This window comes from Thalassophryne amazonica, chromosome 9 (assembly GCF_902500255.1).
Source record: "Thalassophryne amazonica chromosome 9, fThaAma1.1, whole genome shotgun sequence".
NCBI lineage: Eukaryota > Metazoa > Chordata > Actinopteri > Batrachoidiformes > Batrachoididae > Thalassophryne > Thalassophryne amazonica.
In genome coordinates this window covers 13,909,368-13,932,191 of record NC_047111.1, presented here as the reverse complement: position 1 = coordinate 13,932,191, position 22,824 = coordinate 13,909,368, and the positions used below count along the sequence as shown (strand labels likewise).

Here is a 22,824-nt window from a genome sequence, read left to right as displayed (position 1 = left end):
CTAATATTTTGTTGCACCACCTCTGGCTTTTATAACAGCTTGCAGTCTCTGAGGCATGGACTTAATGAGTGACAAACAGTACTCTTCATCAATCTGGCTCCAACTTTCTCTGATTGCTGTTGCCAGATCAGCTTTACAGGTTGGAGCCTTGTCATGGACCATTTTCTTCAACTTCCACCAAAGATTTTCAATTGGATTAAGATCCGGACTATTTGCAGGCCATGACATTGACCCTATGTGTCTTTTTGCAAGGAATGTTCTCACAGTTTTTGCTCTATGGCAAGATGCATTATCATCTTGAAAAATGATTTCATCATCCCCAAACATCCTTTCAATTGATGGGATAAGAAAAGTGTCCAAAATGTCAACGTAAACTTGTGCATTTATTGATGATGTAATGACAGCCATCTCCCCAGTGCCTTTACCTGACATGCAGCCCCATATCATCAATGACTGTGGAAATTTACATGTTCTCTTCAGGCAGTCATCTTTATAAATCTCATTGGAACGGCACCAAACAAAAGTTCCAGCATCATCACCTTGCCCAATGCAGATTCGAGATTCATCACTGAATATGACTTTCATCCAGTCATCCACAGTACACGATTGCTTTTCCTTAGCCCATTGTAACCTTGTTTTTTTCTGTTTAGGTGTTAATGATGGCTTTCATTTAGCTTTTCTGTATGTAAATCCCATTTCCTTCAGACGGTTTCTTACAATTTAGTCACAGACGTTGACTCCTGTTTCCTCCCATTCGATCCTCATTTGTTTTGTTGTGCATTTTCGATTTTTGAGACATATTGCTTTAAGTTTTCTGTCTTGACGCTTTGATGTCTTCCTTGGTCTACCAGTATGTTTGCCTTTAACAACCTTCCCATGTTGTTTGCATTTGGTCCAGAGTTTAGACACAGCTGACTGTGAACAACCAACATCTTTTGCAACATTGGGTGATGATTTACCCTCTTTTAAGAGTTTGATAATCCTCTCCTTTGTTTCAATTGACATCTCTCGTGTTGGAGCCATGATTCATGTCAGTCCACTTGGTGCAACAGCTCTCCAAGGTGTGATCACTCCTTTTTAGATGCAGACTAAAGAGCAGATCTGATTTGATGCAGGTGTTAGTTTTGGGGATGGAAATTTACAGGGTGATTCCATAATTTATCCTCAGAATTGAGTGAGTCCATAATTTATCCTCAGAATTGAGTGAGTCCATATTTGGTCTAAAAAAGTAACCGTTACTGACTGCCATAATTTTTTTTCCTGATTTCTTATAGTGTTTCTTAAAGCCAGAAAGTTGCCATTTGAAATGACTTTAGTTTTGTGTCATGTCTGTGATCTGCTTTTTTCTACAAAATTAAACAACTGAATGAACATCCTCTGAGGTCAGTGATTCCATAATTATTGCCAGGGGTTGTATTAAATTGAACCAAAAATGCAGACAGTGAGTCCACAGTAATGCAAGGCAAAAAGTGAGTTTATTTATCAGAAGGTGTAAACCGGGGTGCCCAAGTTCGGTCCTCGAGATCTACCTTCCTGACGCTCTTAGTTGTCTCCCTGTTTCAACACACCTGAATCCAATGAAAGGCTCATTAAAAGCCTGCTAACAAGCCTTTCATTGGATTCAGGTGTGTTGGAACAGGGAGACAACTAAGAGTGTCAGGAAGGTAGATCTCGAGGACAGAACTTGGGCACCCTAAACAGCCCAAAAATAGCTGGAATCAATCCAGAGAAGGTGGGTCGGCAGGAGCATGGAGAAACGAAGAGACACAGGAGGGGAAGAACATGGAACAACTCAGGAGCAGATACAGAGCAAGCAACAATAACCAGCAAAGAAAAGTGAGTTGTGACAAACTTAAATAAGGACACAAGTAGACAGATGCGTGATTCTAATGTGAATAAGGTGTGACAGGTAACCGGTGACACAGACACGCCTACAAACACACAATGTACATGACGATAAACAAAAACACCCCAAATATAACTACTTACCATAACAACAGTGAATACAAGCTAAAGCAGAACACAGAAATTGATTTTTTTTGAAAGTATAAAACAAAGGCAAAATGTAAACAAAAAGTAAAAATTCATACAAGGATCCAGTGAAACTGATTATTGATGAGTGTAAAAGCTACACAACACCATCAGCTAATCCCAGTTTAGTGTGAATTTTTGCTTTTATAGATTTAACTTTGCCAGTCAGATGGATTTTGGTTCTTGGTGGTCTGGACTGTGAGTGACATCCAGGTTGTTGTTGTTTTTTTAAATGAGAAATTTTGGAACAAATAAAAATGATGCTTTTCTTCATTACTGTCACACCTGCTTTGAAGATACTGTTACTGTCCTCTGATTGGTTGCCTCTGCTATGTGGGTGTGTCTCCAGGTAGGAAACACAGTCCTGATCATTTTTGTGAGTTTCTTTGGTAGTCGAGTCCACCGGCCGCGGTTCATTGGGGGTGGAGCTCTGCTGGCCAGTTTAGCATCCCTGCTGATAGCGCTGCCACATTTCCTGAGCGGAACCTATGACTACACCGGCCGCTTCACCTGTGAGAGACACACACACACAGATGTAAATACACACGCAACACACACACAATCAGACACACCCTCATGCTGAGAAGTATGTGAGGGCGGTGCAGGATATGTACAAGGACTGTGTGTGCAGTAGCAGTGACAGATTCATTCAAGGTGGAGGTGTGATTACATCAAGGAAGCTCTTTCCTACTTAGGATGGTGATGGTTGACGGACAAGATCCGTTTTAACCTGTCATCACTGCAACAGGCCAAGGACACGCCCAGGTTTCACCTGGTTGTGACAGAGACATGGTTACTTTCAGGAGGTGAGGATGGACTGACTGTCTTCCTGGGTGGTTGTCACCCAAGACCCAAGATGGTTCTGTAGGATGGTGACTGTGACCAGTGTGTGCTCTCCGACCTGACCTACAGGAAGGAACTGACATCAAGAAAACTTTTCAGGACGTCTTTAGGACTAGCTGAGTGTATAAGGAGCTGACCTGCCAATATGTAGAACTGGGTTCATATCCTGCTCGTGGTACCTGTCTGTGTCGTTGTACAAGACACTTAATCTTCATTGTCTCAGTCCACCCAGCTGTAAATGGGCAGCAGCCTCTGCTGGGGAGTTGTAGACTCTCACCCATTTGACTCTATGTAATCCGACTAAACTCTCATATGTTGAAGTCAACTGATGGCTTTGGATGTGCTGATGGTTCCTCTGTGTAACTGCACCAAAATTTGCATTTTCCAGTCTGAGCAAGAACATCAGACTTGACAAAGTAGTTTCTGAATTATTCATAATCCAAAGGATTTTGGTTCTGACTTTTGCAAATGTTGACTTTAAAGGTCATATCTCACTCCAGTCAGCACTGTCCTTAAAAAGATTTTATTCCAGATGATGAATCATTACTTCCAACTCTTTAACTTGTGTGAGTCCTGATCCAGCTGATAAAAGTAAAATGATTCACACAGCATCTGAAAAATGCTCACAGATTCAGAGTTATTTTTATCCATAAACATGATGTAACCTCAGGTATTGACTGTTAGCTATGTGAAGGTCAGTACACCTGTGTCCACCTGTGTGTATTTCATGTCTTACTCCTGGACACACAGTCAGTCTGGGCTGTTTTTTGTCTCCAAATGTAATATGACTTTAATGTTTTTAATACAGCTTAACTTTGACTTTCAAGTCAAATTCTTGTATTGTGCGATCAACATTTGTCTGTCTCCGTCCCTTTGTAACGCGCCCTGTCTTAAGAAAAAAACATCACACACACCTCAATAAGACTGAATAATAATGATGACAGACAGTGAACGTGGTGTCTCTGATTTCACTCCTGCTGTGTTCACGCATAGAGACATGTAGAATTATTGTTCTACTGGGTGGCACTGTCCTCGGTCCAGAGAAAAACAGCATTCCTCCACCAGCCTTCTCCAGACTTCCTGGACTCTAAGTAGCTTAGCTTAGGCATTGGTTTATCTCAGGTTAGCCGGTACCTCAGAGGGCTAGGAGCTGGTCCACGTCCTGGCTGTCCTGTTAACATCCGCCACCCGTCGTTGCATTCTGTCTGACTCCGTGATGACAGAAGTGTCTTCCTCAGCGAGACTCACCAGCATCCTGCGCGTTGCATCTTAGATTAGTATGACGCATCCACAAACACAGCCGGTTCCACGCTTTCAGGAGAGGAAGACACGTTTCGTTAGAGTTCCACTTGCTAACCGAAAGGAAAGGATAAACTCTGAGGTTAGATCCATGTTTTGAAGGCCATTCTCATGCTGGGCTTCACACCTGCTATCTCTTCCATAGACACTCTATAAAAAAACCTCTCACTTTTCTCCTCAAAATATTATCTAACGAGCAACAGTAGCTGTTTTACTGCATCCTTGCAAACCCCACATTTTAACCATTTTCACAAATTCACCATTAAAGTCCACAAAAAAACATTGATTTCACACTGTGGCTGAGCATCAAAGTCCACGTTCCTCACAGCTGGAGATTTATCAGCAGCAGGTGAAATCAGGCTGATTTCCCCGTGTTTAGGATTTAACTTCTCAGGGCACATGGCACCAAAAATAAAAAACAGTACATTAATATTTTCATAACTCTTTATTTAGAGTGGTCAGCTCATTTGACATTTTATTTACTAGTGATATGCACTTGGAGTCACTGTTTCTGTGGACTGGACACTAAAGGTGCAAAAAATATGACGAGCATGACTTTGATTCACGCACTAGCACGCACGTCGTCATGATGATCCCACCCACTGTGTTCCCAGCTGGACGCCGTTTTTTGTTTTTGTTCTTCCGGCTGCCATGTGCTCTGCGCTGGATGCTGTGTATATAAAATAATTATTTTGTGGTGGATTAATCATTTTCTCTGCAAATTGGCTGGTGCAAACGGCTCTAATCGCTTCCTGAATCACAGAGGAGGCTTCAGCTGGTGGGCACGCCTAACAAGCTGGATAAAGCATTTTCAGCCGTCTAAAAAGTTAATTATTTGTCATGTTTACATTGTCATGGCTTGATAAAAGAGTTGTGTGTTCTTTCCTTCTTGTGTACAGCTGTTAAAATATGTTTGTAACAGACGAGCTGCGCTCCGATGTGATCTGCTGACGTCACCACTTGCTCTGTTCACGTCTACTCCACTTGACGAGCTGCACATCATGTTGGCCATTAGATCGCGACACGTAGCATGACATTTGTGTGTGAAAGATTTGGAACATTTCAAAATTCTCTGTGTGCAATAGCACACGCCGGCGTCCTGTCTGCACCCGTTAAAGACGGGTTTACTCTCCAGCATGACACAGGTTGTGCAAGTGAGTGAATCAAAGTTCTGCTCGTGTCAGTGCACCTTAAGACACATGGTTCTAAACTTGTCCTTCCTTCTGCTTCAACAGCTCCCAGTGATAACAGCTCTGGCGTCTGCCAATCAGGGAGCACTGTCACCACGCTGGCCTCCAATCAGAGCTGTGATCAGTGGGAAACTGCCACCCAGCAGGGCATTTACCCCCTGCTGCTGCTGGGTCAGCTGCTGCTGGGTATCGGTACCGTCCCCATCCAGCCCTTCGGCATCTCCTACATCGACGACTTCGCCAGCAAAAAGAACTCACCGCTTTATCTTGGTATGAATATGAAGACAAATGGCTCCTTCTGAGATGGGAGGAGCTTAGCTAAATATTTAAAAATAATGCAGCTGAGGTTGGCTGAGACAGTGCAGACTGTCTTGTCCAAAGACACAGACAGGCAGCATCAGCTGCATTCAAACCCACGTCAACATACTAGCAGGCTGGCTCCTTGTCCACTCAGCCACCTGTTCTACAAGCATGTGCCCCCCCAAAAAAGGAGGTGTGTGGACCCCACACTGTTCTGGGGATGTAAAAAAAAGCCTGGCATTGGTGTGTTCTGTTCCAGGTTGTTTGCTGTCAGTGAGAGTTGTGAGTCATCACCTGCCACACCTCAGTGACGGTAAAGAGGTGGAACACATTCTGTTACCTTTAGGGTTGCCAACTCTCTGAAAGATAAATAAGGGACACCTCACCGCCAGGGCCGACCGGCCGACTGACCATTGCCTTCACCCTTCCCAGCGTCTGTGTGAAACGATTTTTAACTATTTGACTGTTGACTTGACGCTGAATTTAGATAGATGCATACATGCATTTGTTCTGATATGAACACGTGGAAAACAAATTATTATTTAGGAATTTATTTTTAGTGCAAAATAAATTTTCACTCACAATTTCAATATGAGCATTCTGTCTTCTTTAAAAATAAATCTCTGTAGTGCTATTGCTTAACTTAAAATTGTATAAATTAACAAAAAAAAAAAATAGAAAATTTGCATCATCCAAAACAATGTAACAGTGCAAAACAATGTAACAGTGCACATTTACACATTTAGTGTAATAAAAAGTGCAAAAAATAGTCTGAAAAGTAAACAATACTGTTGTCGCACACCTTTTCCACCCAGCCATTTTCCTTTTCTCATTCTCCCCTGTATTTTTGCATTCTTTTTTGTTTTTTTTGTTTTTTTAGGAGGAGGAGTAACGACGTTACAGACATTGCTGTCCGTAGGCATATCTGCAGTGCCAGTGTCGGTGTCTGTATCGATATCAGCCATGCTGATTTGTTATTGTCGGTATCTTCTTGCGAGCAGATGTCTCTCGACCAATGAGATAAGAGTGATTCTGTATTGTCAACTCGTGTCTGTCAGCTCATTGGTGAAAAGCAGGAGAGAGGCTGGGATCAAATTTACCGTAAGTTTCCATATAAAGCGCCAGTCAATTCCATTGACATTTTACAGACTTTTTGATTCTCACAGAAATACGGGACAAACTGCATCCCATTTCAGGTCAATACGGAACGCACACTTTTATTTCCAAATAAGGGACGATTCCGTTTTTCAAGGGACGGTTGGCAACCCTAGTTACCTTTCACAAGTTCATCCTGCTGCCTGGGAATCAAACTCATCCTCAAGCAGCTTCTCAAACTTTGAAAATGAGCCACCTTCTTTACTTAGTTAGATCCAGCAAGCAGACGGCGCTCTGAGGGCTGGAATGTTAGAAATGCAAAGCGCGCTAACAGCAGAACATGCTAAGAGAAGAGCACGCTAACAGGAGATCACACTAACGGCAGAGCATGCAAAAAGTAGAACGTGCTAACAGCAGAGCACGCTAACATGAGAGCATGGTAAGAGCAGAGCACGCTAACAGCAGAGCACACTAACATGAGAGCACGCTAGCAGCCGAGCACGCTAACAGCAGAGCACACTAGCATTCACATTATTCCATTTGATCACTTTGGGTGAAGAGACTCAGACGAGCTGCTGTGGTCCCAATTGAGATGTGCAGTGAAGGCAGGGCGGACCAATTTTCAGGGAGGACCGGTCTGGCCTCCTGTACCATACCGGTCTGGCCCTCAGCCCTTTATCACGTCAGTCTGCACCTTAATCCTGTATCGTGTCAGTCTGGACCTTAATCCTGTATCGTGTCAGTCTGGACCTTAATCCTGTATCGTGCTTTGAGGTGATGTCTGTGTAAATAATGTGAACAAAGGACAACGAAACCCAAATGGAACAAGAAATCTAGACTTTTGTTGACTTTTGTTCCTGCAGCTGGCACTGCATCAAAAATTTTAAACTTTTGAAAAATTTGAACGAATACTGCCAACAACTTCAATTCATCTGTATTTTGTTTTGGTTTCGTTCTTCACAGTTTCTTATCACTTGCTTAGTTTTCGAAACGTTAGTGTTTTGTTTGACTTTCGTACAACTTTGTTCAACCTCCCAAGTCTGACGTACTGAACGAAGGTTAACAAACACAACAGTATGTGAACTAATCAATAACTAAAGCTTGGATGAGCTGAATGAATCATCCTTGTATTACTAATCAATGTTTCATTTTTGGGACGAAAAAGCAACATTGTCATACAGAAACAGTACCGTTAATAACGTTTTATCAACTACTTTTATCTATTTATGCACGTTTCAACCATTTGTGTCTGACCTGCGTGTGTGTCTTCGGGAGTAGCCTTCGTTTGACACGGACAGTTCACCGTGGCTGATGCCATTGAGTAGTCAAAGGTACCTGTCAGGACAAGAACTATCACAGATAAAGTGTACAAGAAGGTACAAGACACTCTGCGAGAACTCAGACTGTGAAGACAAACAAAACGTGTTGTGGGAATGAGGACAAGGATGGCTGCACTCGGTTTTATACCTTCTATACGCTTTCGGTCACATCATTGTGAATGTTTTGTTTTGATTTGTTTAAAGCGTCGAGGTCGACGTTTGCTTCATTTTGTGTTTCGTTCTGTTTGAGTTCACTTGATTTTCAGGCTTTTCGGTGATGGAAAAAGTGCAGCATCTTTCGTTTACCTTTTTTTGACGATTTTTTGACTTTTATCCTTCATCCAACTGTCGCCTTTTGCCGTGTGATTAGGGCATTAACCTGAAAGTTGGACTTCTGTGGAATTATTCATGTTTCCTTCAGTGTTGTGAGGTTTTCTGTGTTTTTCAGGAATCCTGCTCGCTGTGACCGCCATCGGCCCGGCCTTCGGCTTCGTCACAGGGTCTTTCATGCTGCGTATTTATGTTGACTTTGACAAGTTGTCCAAAGGTGAGAAGACACACGACACCGTCCGCTTGAGAGCACGAGCAGCACTCCACACAAACACAGCACATTTATTTCAGACTCTTATTTTGAAAGGGAGGGAGGACTTCCTGTGCAGTGGTTCCTGGACTTTGAAAGGGAGCAATGTGATCAGGAGAACAGACAGCACATTTTTTGTATTCATGCACTTTTGTGGTTTGAACCCTTTCCTCCATGGCAGGAGGTCTGTGGTTTGAATCCCACTTTCTCCTTTCTCCACATACATCTGGAGATGCAGCAGGAAGGACATCCGGTGTGAAACATTTGGGATCCCCTGTGGTGACGCTAAGCAAAACACCAGAAGCCGATCACATTTTCTGTTGGTGCCACGCTGCAGTCTGAGTGTTGAGCAAACGTCCAACATCGCTTCCCCAAACAGCCCCAACCGGCTTCACTCGCTCTGAACGTGTTGAAACACGCACGCATGTCAAAACCACTCGACTTCACAACAGCACTGAAGAAACCTTCACACAGATGATAATGGAGACGTGAACAAATGCGTAGGTGCGTTTAATCCAGACTCAGGTTGAACTGTTTCAGATTATTTAATCTTCAAGTGACAAAAACATCAACAGCACTAAAAATCAATCACAACAAGATCAAATTTCACACTTACGTCAAATGATCCTTTGATGCTGGTTTACCCTCATCCCGCCGTCCCCACTGGTGCAGACTGATTTCAGTCTGCAGATAAAAATCCATTTTCATGTTTTGGGATTCACGCCATGTAGATATGGGTTCAGTTCCCGGTCGCACTCCCTGTCTGCATTCTTGGACAAGACACTTCATCTGCATCATTTCCCCCCCCAGCTGTAACTGGGTACTGCTCGTAGCTGTTGGACCCCCCCCCCCCCCCCCAACATCCAGCCACCCTCTTATTTTCATTAAAGTTGCTTAGACTGCCACCCAAAAATAAATGAATGTTGTGACCCCAGAACGCTGTGAAAAGCACAAAAAGGAGGCGTCTTCATCATGTGTTTATTGGTCATTTCCGACTCTTACCTGTGATCATGTCATCATTGTGTGCTGGTAGAAGTCACAAGACCATGATGTCAAATTGAGAATTTGCATCTTCAGTGTGGTGAAAGTCTCAAACTTGTGATCCGAGGTGAGTCTGTGAGGCCGGAGACACTGTCGGAAAAGCTTATGGGCCCGTCAGGTCTGACGTATTTGTAGGAGAATGACCGCCTAAGACTTCAGGGTCTTGGTTTTGGTTGCTCTCACATCTTTGACATCTTTTTTGTGTGTCTGCAGACCAGATCCACCTGAAACATTCAGACCTGCGCTGGGTTGGAGCCTGGTGGCTCGGCTTCCTGGTGGCGTCGTGCTTCCTCTTCCTGACAGCGGTGCCGTACCTCTTCTTCCCCAGAAACCTGCCCAAAGAGGTGATCAAACAACACAGACGTACATCCAGAGCACAAAGTCAGGGCGTTTGGTAGCTTTGGTTTGGTTTGCAGCAGAGTCAAAAGACATTAAATGCGACTGAACGATTAGCCATAAACATCAATCCTTCATGTGGAGCATGAAGGCCGTTGCGGAAAAACCAGACCAGTTTCACGTGACCGGTCTGGTAATCAGCTCAGGAGTGTTGGTGATGTGGCTCTTACTCCTAAATATACATTAAAAGAAACAAACATTTGCTGAAACATTCACTCATGATGGTGGTGATGTTGCCAGGAAAGACCTTATGGACTCATGAGGTCCTGGTTGTTGGTTTTTACGGCACATCAGACACATGTTGAAACAGAAGATGATTTTATGAAATTTATAGTCAAATTATAACAGATGATTCAAAATTCTGATTCTCATCAACCACATTCTCATCAACCTTTTTCGAGCTTAGCAGCAAAGTATGTTGCAACAATAAGCTTAGCTGAAACAGACAAAGACGGCTGAGAGTTTACCTGAGTACCTCAGAAGATTTCTCGGCAGGGGTGTGGTGTCTTCTCCAGGCTTTTATGGATGGCTAGATGAGATGATGAAGGACAGCTGTCAGGGTCCCTGGCGGCGAACTGCACCCTCTGGTGCCTGAAGCCCGTCTACAGGCAGAGCGCCCTCTGGTGTTGGCCAGCAGTACCTCCTCTTCGAGCGGCCCACACAACAGGACCCCTCCTCAACGGGCGCCTCCTTGTTGAGGTGTCGGGCGTAGAAGTCGGTCAGGAGGGCCGGGTCCAGAATGAAGCTCCGCTTCACCCAGGAGCGTTCTTCGGGTCCGTACCCCTCCCAGTCCACCAGATACTGAAACCAGCACCCATCGGGGAGGTGGAGTTCCGGATCAACCCGGCAGCTAACGAGTCCCGGATGTAGGTCTCCATTGATTCGCGTTCCGGACGTGAGAGGTTGTACAGCCTGCTGGACGGGTACTCAGGGCCCGGTATCAAATCAATGGCACAATCGTACGGACGGTGCGGGGGCAACGTGAGCGCCAAATCTTTGCTGAAGACATCAGCAAGATCATGGTACTCAGCTGGCACCGCCGCCAGATTAGGGGGGACTAAAACCTCCTCTTTAGCTGTCACACCGGGTGGAACCGAGGATCCTAAACACTCCCGGTGGCAGGTTTCGCTCCACTGCGTCACAACCCCAGACGGCCAATCAATTCGGGGATTGTGTTTTAACACCCATGGAAAACCCAGAATCACTCGGGAGGTAGAAGGTGTTACATAAAACACAATCTCCTCCCTGTGATTTCCAGACACAACCATTGTCACTGGCTGTGTCTGATGTGTAATTAGTGGGAGTAGGGTGCCATCTAGTGCCCGCACCGACAATGGTGACGGTAAGGTCACTAGAGGGAGCCCAACCTCCTTTGCCCATCTGCTATCCAGCAGATTCCCCTCCGACCCCGTGTCCACCAGTGCTGGGGCATGAAGGGTTAAAGCCCCCCTTAGGATTGTAACTGGGATTCGTGCAGATTTGCGGGATTTCCCCTCGTGAGTGTTATGGCCCACCCTTAGCCCAGTCTCTAAGGGCGGGCGTTGTAGTTTGACCGTTTGGGGCAATTTCTCTGTATGTGCTCTCTCGAGCCGCAGAAAAAACACTCCCCACGGGCTAGCCTCCGTTGTCTGTCTTCTGATTTTACTTTAGCCCTGCTCGTGTCCATAGCTGCGTTAGCAGGGGGAGCTGTTGCCTCACGGAGGGCTCTGGCAGTGGAGCGGGGGGGGGGGGGGACGACATCCGTTCGGACCCGGAAGGAAGAGGGATGGCTCGTGCCCGGCTACGCCCTTCGCCTCGCTCCCGGCGATGTTCTTCTAGTCGGTTGTCTAGCCGTATAACGAGATCAATAAGCCCATCTAAATCCCGCGGCTCATCCTTCGCCAGCAAATGTTCCTTCAGGACCGGAGACAGGCCGCTTACGAAGGCGGCGCAGCGCGCAATGTTATTCCAGCCGGACCTCGCTGTCGCGATGCGGAAGTCGACTGCATATTTGGCTGCACTCCGACGCCCCTGTCTCATCGACAGCAGCACGTTCGAAGCGGTCTCGCCTCTGTTGGGATGATCAAACACTTGTTTGAACTCCCGCACAAACCCAGTATATGTAGTAAGGAGCCGTGAGTTCTGCTCCCAAAGTGCCGTAGCCCAGGCGTGTGCCCCTCCTCAAAGCAGATTCACCACATAAGCCACCTTGCTAGCGTCAGACGCGTACATGACCGGACGCTGTGAAAAGACGAGCGAACACTGCATTAAAAAATCAGCGCACATCTCGACACAGCCTCCATACGGCTCAGGAGGACTTATGTATGCTTCAGGGGACGGGGGGGGGTTCGTTGAACGGCCACTGGAATATCTGTATCTGGCACTCGGGCAGCAGGAGGAGGTGCCGCAGCAGCGCCCTGCGCGTGCGCTTCCACCTGAGCGGTGAGAGCCTCCATCCTCCGATTGAGGATAACGTTCTGCTCGGTTACCAATTCCAACCGAGCAGTGAAGGCAGTTAGGATTTGCTGCAGCTCACCTAGTACGCCTCCTGCCGGTCCCTGTGCCTCCTGCGTTTCCATTGGTGGTTCACTCGATGGTTGACGCCCCTCAGGATCCATGACAGTTGGCCGAGAAATCCTGTTGTATGAAAGTGTAGTGACACGGACCCACAACAGGGGGCATAAATGAACGGTCAATGGAAATAAAGAGTAACACTTTTAATGTTGTGAAATGTGCACAACGGATACAGATACAATTCAGTACTACAGTCAATTTGTATAGTTGGTGTCGTGTGGGCAGGCTCGAGGATAGGAGACGCCTGTCCAGATAAGAGTCGGGACCCACATGATTTCCACCGCCAACGGATCTGGAACACACCGGAGCCGCCAAGTCCTGAGTCACCAGGTGGCCACCGTCTCCAGCTGTCAGATCAGGTACTGCTGGCAGGAAGCAGAAACAGTCAAGGGTGGGTGTGAGCACACACCCACCAAACAGTCAGCAGAGTTCTGATAATGAAGGGAGAAAAACACCACCTCCCACTTCTCACAATATCACAGTCGTGCAGATCCTGATTTCACTTAACAGCTGAGGAGTGGAAACACCAACTCCTCCTGACCAGCTGCAAGTGTACTGAAACGTCTGCAAACTCAGAATATAAAGTACAGCTTTTCGAGCTTAGCAGCAAAGTACGTTGCAACAATAAGCTTAGCTGAAACAGACAAAGACGGCTGAGAGTTTACCTGAGTACCTCAGAAGATTTCTCGGCAGGGGTGTGGTGTCTTCTCCAGGCTTTTATGGATGGCTAGATGAGATGATGAAGGACAGCTGTCAGGGTCCCTGGTGGCAAACTGTGCCCTCTGGTGCCTGAAGCCCGTCTATAGGCAGAGCGCCCTCTGGTGTTGGCCAGCAGTACCTCCTCTTCGGGCGGCCCACATAACACATTTATTTACTCCGAATTGAAGCTCTTGCTTTTGTGACTCTTCATGGTGGAACAAGTTGAAACTGGAATCAGTTTTTCACTCAGCCACAAGTAAAAGTTTGAACTCTGAACTTTTTAATGAGCCATGTGAGATGTTTGTCACAGATACAGTGTTACTGCATGGATGACTGACACAGACGTTATGACTCAGTACTTTCAGTGTTTATGTTACTTCTTCATCTGGTTGGGACTCAAGCAATTTAGGAGTAATAATGAAGTTAAAAAAATTCTATCATTTCAAACAGGTGACTGTAATCTGGATTTGATACAAAAGTAGCATTCAGTCTTTGAGGAGCAAAGATTGGCAGAAGATCAACAAAAGTGTGAAAAAAAATGACAAAATTGTTTAAAAACAATGTTCCTCAAACAAATATTGGAAAGGGTTTGCATATTTCTACCTCTACAGTATATATATATCATTAAATAATTCAAGAAATCTGGAGGAATTTCAGTGAGTAAAGGGTGCAAGCATCATGAACCAACACTCATCAATAGCTGATATAACCACATGGGCAAAGGATTACTTTGGGAAACTTTTGTCAAGCACTAAAACACAGAGCTACATTCAGAAATGCCACTTAAGACTTTACTGAGTATAAAAGAAGCAAAATGTTAAACCTGTCCAGAAGTGACACCCACTTCTCTGGAGTCAAACGTATCTCTGCATTTCCCTGCATTTCTTTAACTCACTGCCACTCAGTTTTTCTTTTTGAAAAATGTGATCTTTACCACAAGAAATTCAAAGAAAACATCCTAATCCCAAGAATTTCCGTAGAATTCAGTCAGAAGGAGCAGCTCTTTGAAGGAGGAAGCTTTGTGAATTTGTCTCCTACTTTCGGACAAACTGCTTGTTGGTTTTGACTTCCAATAAACAAAGAGTTTTTGTGAACCTGGGTGATTTCTTGAAGTCAACCAGGCTCTCCTAACAGATTGAATCCCTGATTACTGCATGAAGCAGGAATGTGCTGGATCTTAACCACATTAGTGTGGGTGGTCTCAGTGTTTCTCTTTGAGAACTGCTTCCTCCAGACAGATTTATTGTACAATACCAAACTGTATTTCTTAGTGATTGATGAAAATGAAGTCCAAGGAATTGTTCATGTGTTTATGCTCTGATCGGACAAAAGAAAACCTGCGTCTGTTGTCTCTCAGGATGTAATGATGTGGACATTTTCTGTAATTATGTTTTTCTCTGCAGGCTTCTTATTGATTGTGTGACCGAATCTTTTCTTGTTCATTTTGTCGAGCAAATATAAATGTTATATGTGTGATTAGATTTGATTCTTTGAACATCTTTCATGAAAACTGATTGTTGGTGTTTTTTGGTGTTTCAGAGTTGTTGTTTTTTTTTTGTGGGTTTTTTTTTTTTTGTCATTTTGCTGTTTAGTTCTTTTGAGTTAGTTCTTGTAACCTGCACTGTAGGCTGGTCCTCTACAGTACGCCAAAAATAAAAATGACAAAAGTGTTCATCTTGATGAGAAAATGTTTTGTGCAGAATTTTTTGTTGATATGACTGTTCTAACCGCTGCTGCACATGGGGGGAAATTGCATTAGTTGAGTATATTCTCACAAACCAGCAACAGTAATGAACCTGTTGATGAATGAAATATAAATTCAAACAATACTTTCTCCTGTAACTGAGAGATCCAAAAGTATCACATGTCACTGTCCACCTGTTTGATGAAAACAGTCACGGAGCGTTTGGTTCCGATTTTCTTCCCCTCTGGAAACTGACGTCGATGCCACTCAACAACTTGCAGCAGGTGGCGCTGCTGTTCATCCTTGGTTAGAATGTGATTGGAATATAATACAGAGCACCTGAGTTTTGTTGTTGTTGTTGTTTTTTGGGGTGGCGTTGGTCCTGGGTGTCACCAGCGTCTCTGGAATTTGGTTCTTACTTTTGGCTGTTGTTGTCATTCGTCCTTCTTCTGCCACAGCGGCTCCAGTACAGATCCACAGTGGAATTTGGCACAAATTTTACACCGTTTTTTACACACAACTTCAGTCCTACATGGAGAAGCACACACAACCCCTGGTCTTCCCAAGTGGTCTCCCAGCTGAGTCATACTGAGAACCGCCTCTGCTTCACTCCTGAGGTCTGATGGGATCAGACGTGCATGAATCAGAAGAGCTGCTCAAGAAAAATGGCTGTAAAAGTGATCATTTGTATTAATGATTGTGTGTAGCTCAGTGGGATTGGGGTAGGACTATCAATTTTTAGATCTGGGGTCTTATTTCCAGTCACACTACCTGTCCATCTTCTCGGACACAGAGACCGGAAATGGAAACGGGTTCTGGCCCTGGCTGGGGAAGTAACCCGTGATGCACTGGTGTATCGAGCTGTGGGGGTCATCGGCTCTCACCCGCTTCACGCTGCAGTATCCAGGGGTAGCCACTCCCACCAACGGATCTCAGGGCCAGTCAAGTCTGAGACCATGTGCTGGTGCTGTGCTTTACCGCATCCACAATACCACGGAACCGTTCCAGGTCCCAGGCGGCTACGACACAGGGCCCGGGGTGGACGCCATCCACGTGACCTTCTCCAGCCACTGGGTCCTCCATGTTCAGACACCTGCTGGATCACGCACAGAGAAACAAGCCACGTGGACAAAATGTGGTAGTCGATGCTCCGTCACAGTGTCAGTGATCCTCTTCATCCTGGTCTTTCTGAGTAACCGACCCAAAGATCCCCCAAGACCCCGAGTCCCTTCAGCTGCCACCTGAAGTCACTGGTTAGAGTCTCACCACCACACACCTGACTTTAACAAATATGTACAGGCTGTGGGAACAGAGAAATTTTGTATAAAATGATGATTTGATCCAAAAATATTAATCTTGTTTTTTGTTAAGACTTTGAATCACAGATGAAAGTCAGTAGTCAGAAGAGGCTCTTTAGTTTCCATTTCTCCTCCACTGTGGTCGTGTACAAATACAAAATCACAAAACTGACGGGTCTGAGGAGTCACAGCACTGTATATATATATATACACACACACACACACACACACACACACACACTTATACAACCCTGGCAAAAATTATGGAATCACCGGCCTCAGAGGATGTTCATTCAGTTGTTTAATTTTGTAGAAAAAGCAGATCACAGACATGACACAAAACTAAAGTCATTTCAAATGGCAACTTTCTGGCTTTAAGAAACACTATAAGAAATCAGGAAAAAAAATTGTGGCAGTCAGTAACGGTTACTTTTTTAGACCAAGCAGAGGGAAAAAAATATGGAATCACTCAATTCTGAGGAAAAAATTATGGAATCATGAAAAACAAAAGAACGCTCCAACACATCACTAGTATTTTGTTGCACCACCTCTGGCTTTTATAACAGCTTGCAGTCTCTGAGGCATGGACTTAATGAGTGACAAACAGTACTCTTCATCAATCTGGCTCCAACTTTCTCTGATTGCTGTTGCCAGATTAGATTTGCAGGTTGGAGCCTTGTCATGGACCATTTTCTTCAACTTCCACCAAAGATTTTCAATTGGATTAAGATCCGGACTATTTGCAGGCCATGACATTGACCCTGTGTGTCTTTTTGCAAGGAATGTTTTCACAGTTTTTGCTCTATGGCAAGATGCATTATCATCTTGAAAAATGATTTCATCATCCCCAAACATCCTTTCAATTGATGGGATAAGAAAAGTGTCCAAAATATCAACGTAAACTTGTGCATTTATTGATGATGTAATGACAGCCATCTCCCCAGTGCCTTTACCTGATATGCAGCCCCATATCATCAATGACTGTGGAAATTTACATGTTCTCTTCAGGCAGTCATCTTTATAAATCTCATTGGAACAGCACCAAACAAAAGTTCCAGCATCATCACCTTGCCCAATGCAGATTCGAGATTCATCACTGAATATGACTTTCATCCAGTCATCCACAGTCCACGATTGCTTTTCCTTAGCCCATTGTAACCTTGGTTTTCTTGGTCCAGTTTCCTCCCATTCGTTCCTCATTTGTTTTGTTGTGCATTTTTGATTTTTGAGACATACTGCTTTAAGTTTTCTGTCTTGACACTTTGATGTCTTCCTTGGTCTACCAGTATGTTTGCCTTTAACAACCTTCCCATGTTGTTTGTATTTGGTCCAGAGTTTAGACACAGCTGACTGTGAACAACCAACATCTTTTGCAACATTGCGTGATGATTTACCCTCTTTTAAGAGTTTGATAATCCTCTCCTTTGCTTCAATTGACATCTCTCGTGTTGGAGCCATGATTCATGTCAGTCCACTTGGTGCAACAGCTCTCCAAGGTGTGATCACTCCTTTTTAGATGCAGACTAATGAGCAGATCTGATTTGATGCAGGTGTTAGTTTTGGGGATGAAAATTTACAGGGTGATTCCATAGTTTTTTCCTCAGAATTGAGTGAGTCCATATTTTTTTCCTCTGCTTGGTCTAAAAAAGTAACCGTTACTGAGTGCCACAATTTTTTTTCCTGATTTCTTATAGTGTTTCTTAAAGCCAGAAAGTTGCCATTTGAAATGACTTTAGTTTTGTGTCATGTCTGTGATCTGCTTTTTTTCTACAAAATTAAACAACTGAATGAACATCCTCTGAGGCCGGTGATTCCATAATTTTTGCCAGGGGTTGTGTGTGTATATATATATATATACACAGTAATGATGTAAAAACACTATGGGGTTGGAACTCCACCACAGCTGGTTACTTCAGCAGTTTGCTGCCAAGCATGTGATGATGAGTTTCTATATTTGTGCAGGACGGAGACGAGACGAGTCCGGACACAAAGCAGTCGATAAGCTCGCCACAGGAAGTGTCCCTTCTCCAGTTCCTCAAAAGTAAGAGTCGCCCGCTTTCAGACGGTCAAAGGAATAAACACAGATCACACTGCTGAACACTTTTACTTCCTGTTTTACAATTTCAATGAATTGCCCTGTCCTGCTGACAAAGACTATAGATAGATAGATACTTTATTGCCCTTTTCACAGCAGCAGGAAATAAAAGTTAAGTAATTAAAATAAAATTTAAATGTAAAGGACAGAATGTAGACCATCTCCAGTGGAGATGGTCCAGGGGTGGAAGAGGGGCACCAATGAGCTCTTGTGCACACTTGGTGACCTGCTGCAGATCTTTCCTCTCCTCTGAGGTGCAGCTGGAGAACCTCTCTGTGCATCTGTATCTTAGGACACGTGCTGTGTTACAGTGATTGACGTTGATGAGAAGTTTCTGTTGGAGCCCAGATTTCCCGAGGGTCCACAGAAAGAAGAGTCTGCTGGTCCTTGGTGTTCACTCCCCATGTCTGGTCCTCTGAGAGATGAACACCAAGGTACTTGAAAGTCCTCACCTGTTCCACCTGTTCTCCACTGATCTCCAGGCTGACCTGTGCTGTGTCCTCCTGCATCCTGAAGTCATTGACAAGCTCCTTTGTCTTGTTGGTGTTGAGGAGCAAGTCACTGTTCTGACACCAGGATATGAGGTCCTGGACCTCCTGGACTGTTCTTGGTTATCATCCTCACCACAGCCATCATCTCTGAACGTCTCTGTGTAATTTGTCTGTTGTCCTGTTGTTTCTGAGCTCCCCATGCAGCCCACTCATGTCTAACACACACACACACACACACACACACACACACACACACACACACACACACACACACACACACACACACACACACACACACACACACACACACACACACACCTCCTCCTCCTTTTTTCTTCTCAGTGTCTGCTGTGCGGTTCACTCTGTAGACATCGTTGTGTCTCAGAGTTGTGCTGCTCATCATCCATCCTGCTGACGAGTGGGCGTTAATGAGGAGTGAACCGGTCCGGGTCTGGGTCCAGGTCCAGGTCTGGTGCAGCCCGTTCAGCTCATTTCTGGTCCAGGTCTGCCTGCAGCTCATATTAATTCCAGGCACTTCTGTGGATGAATAATCCATTTTGGGAACAATATTATGTCCTCTGGAGCAACATACAAAAAGTATTTCCATAAGTTCTGAGTGTGTATATTTTAAAAAGCTCCTGTTTGCGGGATCCAGTCTCGGGCTGCCGCAGCTGCCATCTTCAACGGAAAAAACAGAAGACTTTGTTTGTAAGTGCGTAAGTTTGAATGTAAACGATGAAACCTAATTCCTGTCCTGTTCTCTGTGTCGTGACCTCCTCGTGACCTCCAGGTTTTCCTCAGATCGTCCTGCGGACGTTACGGTGTCCCGTCTACTTGCTGGTGGTTCTGGCTCAGGTCAACCTGGCAGCACTGCTCGCGGGACTCGCCACCTTCATGGCAAAATTCATTGAAAGACAGTTTAACCAGAGCACGTCCTTCTCCACCATGATGATAGGTGACAACAAACAAACAAGAAAATACTATCAAAATATGTGAATTATTATACATATGACACCAGTAATATTTAATATAAGTCAGGTCTGGGAGTCCCTACTGTCCAATAGCATGGGGTTGTCGCTGTTGCATTGTTGTTCCATGTTAAAAGTCTCCACAGATTCGTACCCGTACTCTCCTCTTCTGCAGCCATGTCTTTGTAATGTGGTTTTATTACACCTGGAAAAGACGTGGCCTTGAAGGCAGCGTATGTTGCTCTAAAATCTCAGTGCACAGTGTGTAAATGACCTTTGCCAAGAACACTGACACAACCCTAGACCATGACAGACCCTGGATTTTGGACTTATTGGTAATAGAAGTCTGGATGGTCTATTCTGTATTTGATCTGAAATGTTTATCCCCCTCACCCAAAAAAAGAGAGATTTGGAATACTGATTCATCTGACCTCAGTAAAGGTCTCCACTGTGTGATGGTCCAACCCAGATGCCTCTGAGCCCACATTGAGGCTAACATAAGGCTTCTTTTTTTTTACAGAGTAAAGATTTAAGCGTTATTTGTGAATGTAACTCCTTATTGGAGAGCTTGACAAAGATTTCCCAAAGTAATCTTTTGCCCATGTGGTTATATCAGCTATTGATGGGTGACTGTTCTTGATGCAGTCACCCATGTACACACTGAAATTCCTCCAGGTTCCTTGAATTGTTTAATGATATTATGAACCATTGAGGTTTAAATATGCAAATCCTTTCAGTCATTGAGAAAAAATGTTTTTCAACATATCAATAATTTTCTCATACATTTGCTGGCATACTGGAGATTCTCTGCCCATCTTTGCTCCTCAGAAGCTCTGCCTTTCATGGATACTGTTTTGTACCAAATCCCAATAACAACCACCTGTTTCAAATATCAATATTTAAATGTTTTTACCTCATATTTAGCTCTAAATAGCCTCCATCCCAACTTTTTTGAAATGTCTTGCAGGCCTTAAATGCAGGAATGAATGCATATAAACAAATAACATGGCATTGACCACACAAAACATGAAATATTTTATAATAATATTGTAGCTACATAATTAAAATACTATTTTCATACCATCTTCCTTGAAGATAAGATAAGACAAACTTCATATATACTGTACTTTATTTATATATGCATATGCTGCTGCAGGCAGGTAATTGTTGAATTTTTGTTTTATGTGTCACCTTGGTCCTGGAGAAACGTTGTTTCACTTCACTGTGTACTGTATATTACTGTGCGTGGTCAAGATGACAAATAAATTACTACTACTACTACTTTACTGATCCCACAGTGGGGAAAATCACTTGTTGCAGCAGAAAGAGTCATACAGCAGTGAATAAAAAAATAATAATTTACTTTACAGGACAGTGACTAAAGTGTATTGTAGTGTTTGTTGGTGGGTTCATACAATACTGATGTGAACAGATTATGTGAAAATAGAATATGAAGAGTTCAGATGCAAAACCCAGTATCTCCAAAACCATAAATTTTTAGTTGAGGCCAACATGTACTTGGCTGTCAAGTGGACCATCAGTGTGCAAAATATGAAAGAATTTGAACAAACTTTTCATTTTATTGATGAAAGTCTGTGCATTTCTGCATATGGTTTCCTTTAAATCTTCATTTTCAACTGCATTTTTCTCCATTTGAAAAAAAAAATACTTACTGGGTTTTGCATCTGAACTCTTCATACAAGTGAGTCTAAGTATGTATAGATATGGTAAAATTATTGCACAAGATAAATTGCACAGTTGTACATGTACTAAAGCACAAAAGGTGACAGTAGATGTAGTTAACAGTGCAGAGTCAGCAGGTGATTATGGTGCTAAAAACATTTTGAGGTATTATACAGTCTGACTGCAGTTGGAATAAATGACCTGCGGAGGCGCTCTCTTTAGCAACGAGGGTGCAGCAGTCTGTTACTGAAGGAGCTGCTTAAGGCTCCCGCAGTAAAGGAAACTCTTAAACACTTACAGCTGATGTTATGGGCAACAAATATGAATACATGTTTGTGTCACTTAATAATAGCAAATGTTCGAATAACTAATATAAAATAATAATAATAATAATAATAATAATAATAATAATAGATGAATGAGGCTGAACCTCTGTTGTTTCTTTCAGGTGGACTTTGCATTCCTTTGGCGGTGCTTGGTACCATCCTGGGCGGCGCTGTTATGCGAAGAATGAACATTTCCGTTAGCGGAGCCAGCAGGTTGTGTACCACTGCCATTGCGCTGTGTTTGCTAACCTCCACACCGCTGCTTCTCATTGGCTGTCCCACCCAGAGAGTAGGCGGAGTCTTTCCTGTCAGGTAAGCACACCTGGCCCGAGTCAACCGGTCGCAGAGGTTGTAAACCCGTGACAGTGGTGGTCACCTCTGAGTTGAATGTTAGTGTCCGGGTCCGTGTTTGGAATAATCATCTGAAATTCTATTTATTTCAAATGTTGAACTGATATTTTTACCCAAGGCCATGAAAATATGGCCATCGGGTATTGGGAAGACTTTGCGTACATCCGGCTCTCCGTCTGTCTGTCTGTCTGTGCTCAGCATAAGTCCAGTCCTATTACTGCCAGAACATTCTTGGGACACAGACCTTGGACAAGTTCAAAGATGGCTAATCGGGACCTATTTTAAGAGGTTAAAGTGTCACATTCTGTTTCAATCTGTTTTTTGTTTCTTTTTTGAGTGGCGGGGATGACAGCCAATCAGAGTAGAGCTGCACTGTGACACCAGTGGCTGGTCTGTCTAAAATTGCTTAATTTATGTGTTAAAATAACATGTTTCTCATATATTATGTTAAAGCCAGTGAGAAATAAGCACTTTTAAAACTGAAAATGCTGATTTGTAACCTAGTAACACCTCTAGATTAGACAGAACTTTATTGATCCCTTGGGAAGACTCCTTCAGGGAAATTGAGGTTCCAGCAACATT

The 22,824-nt window shown here is 43.9% G+C and overlaps 1 protein-coding gene across 3 annotated transcripts in view; it reads left to right on the top strand.

The window, feature by feature from the left end:
* Positions 1-22,824, top strand: part of slco2b1 (solute carrier organic anion transporter family, member 2B1) — a 65,133-nt gene that overhangs the window by 15,208 nt on the left and 27,101 nt on the right. For all 3 annotated transcript variants that reach the window (XM_034177616.1, XM_034177618.1, XM_034177617.1), the window contains 7 exons: positions 2,381-2,543; positions 5,409-5,633; positions 8,526-8,624; positions 9,912-10,042; positions 18,291-18,369; positions 19,705-19,869; positions 22,014-22,203. In XM_034177616.1, coding sequence (XP_034033507.1) covers positions 2,381-2,543; positions 5,409-5,633; positions 8,526-8,624; positions 9,912-10,042; positions 18,291-18,369; positions 19,705-19,869; positions 22,014-22,203 — 1,052 coding nt within the window. The remainder of the gene's footprint in view (positions 1-2,380; positions 2,544-5,408; positions 5,634-8,525; positions 8,625-9,911; positions 10,043-18,290; positions 18,370-19,704; positions 19,870-22,013; positions 22,204-22,824) is intronic.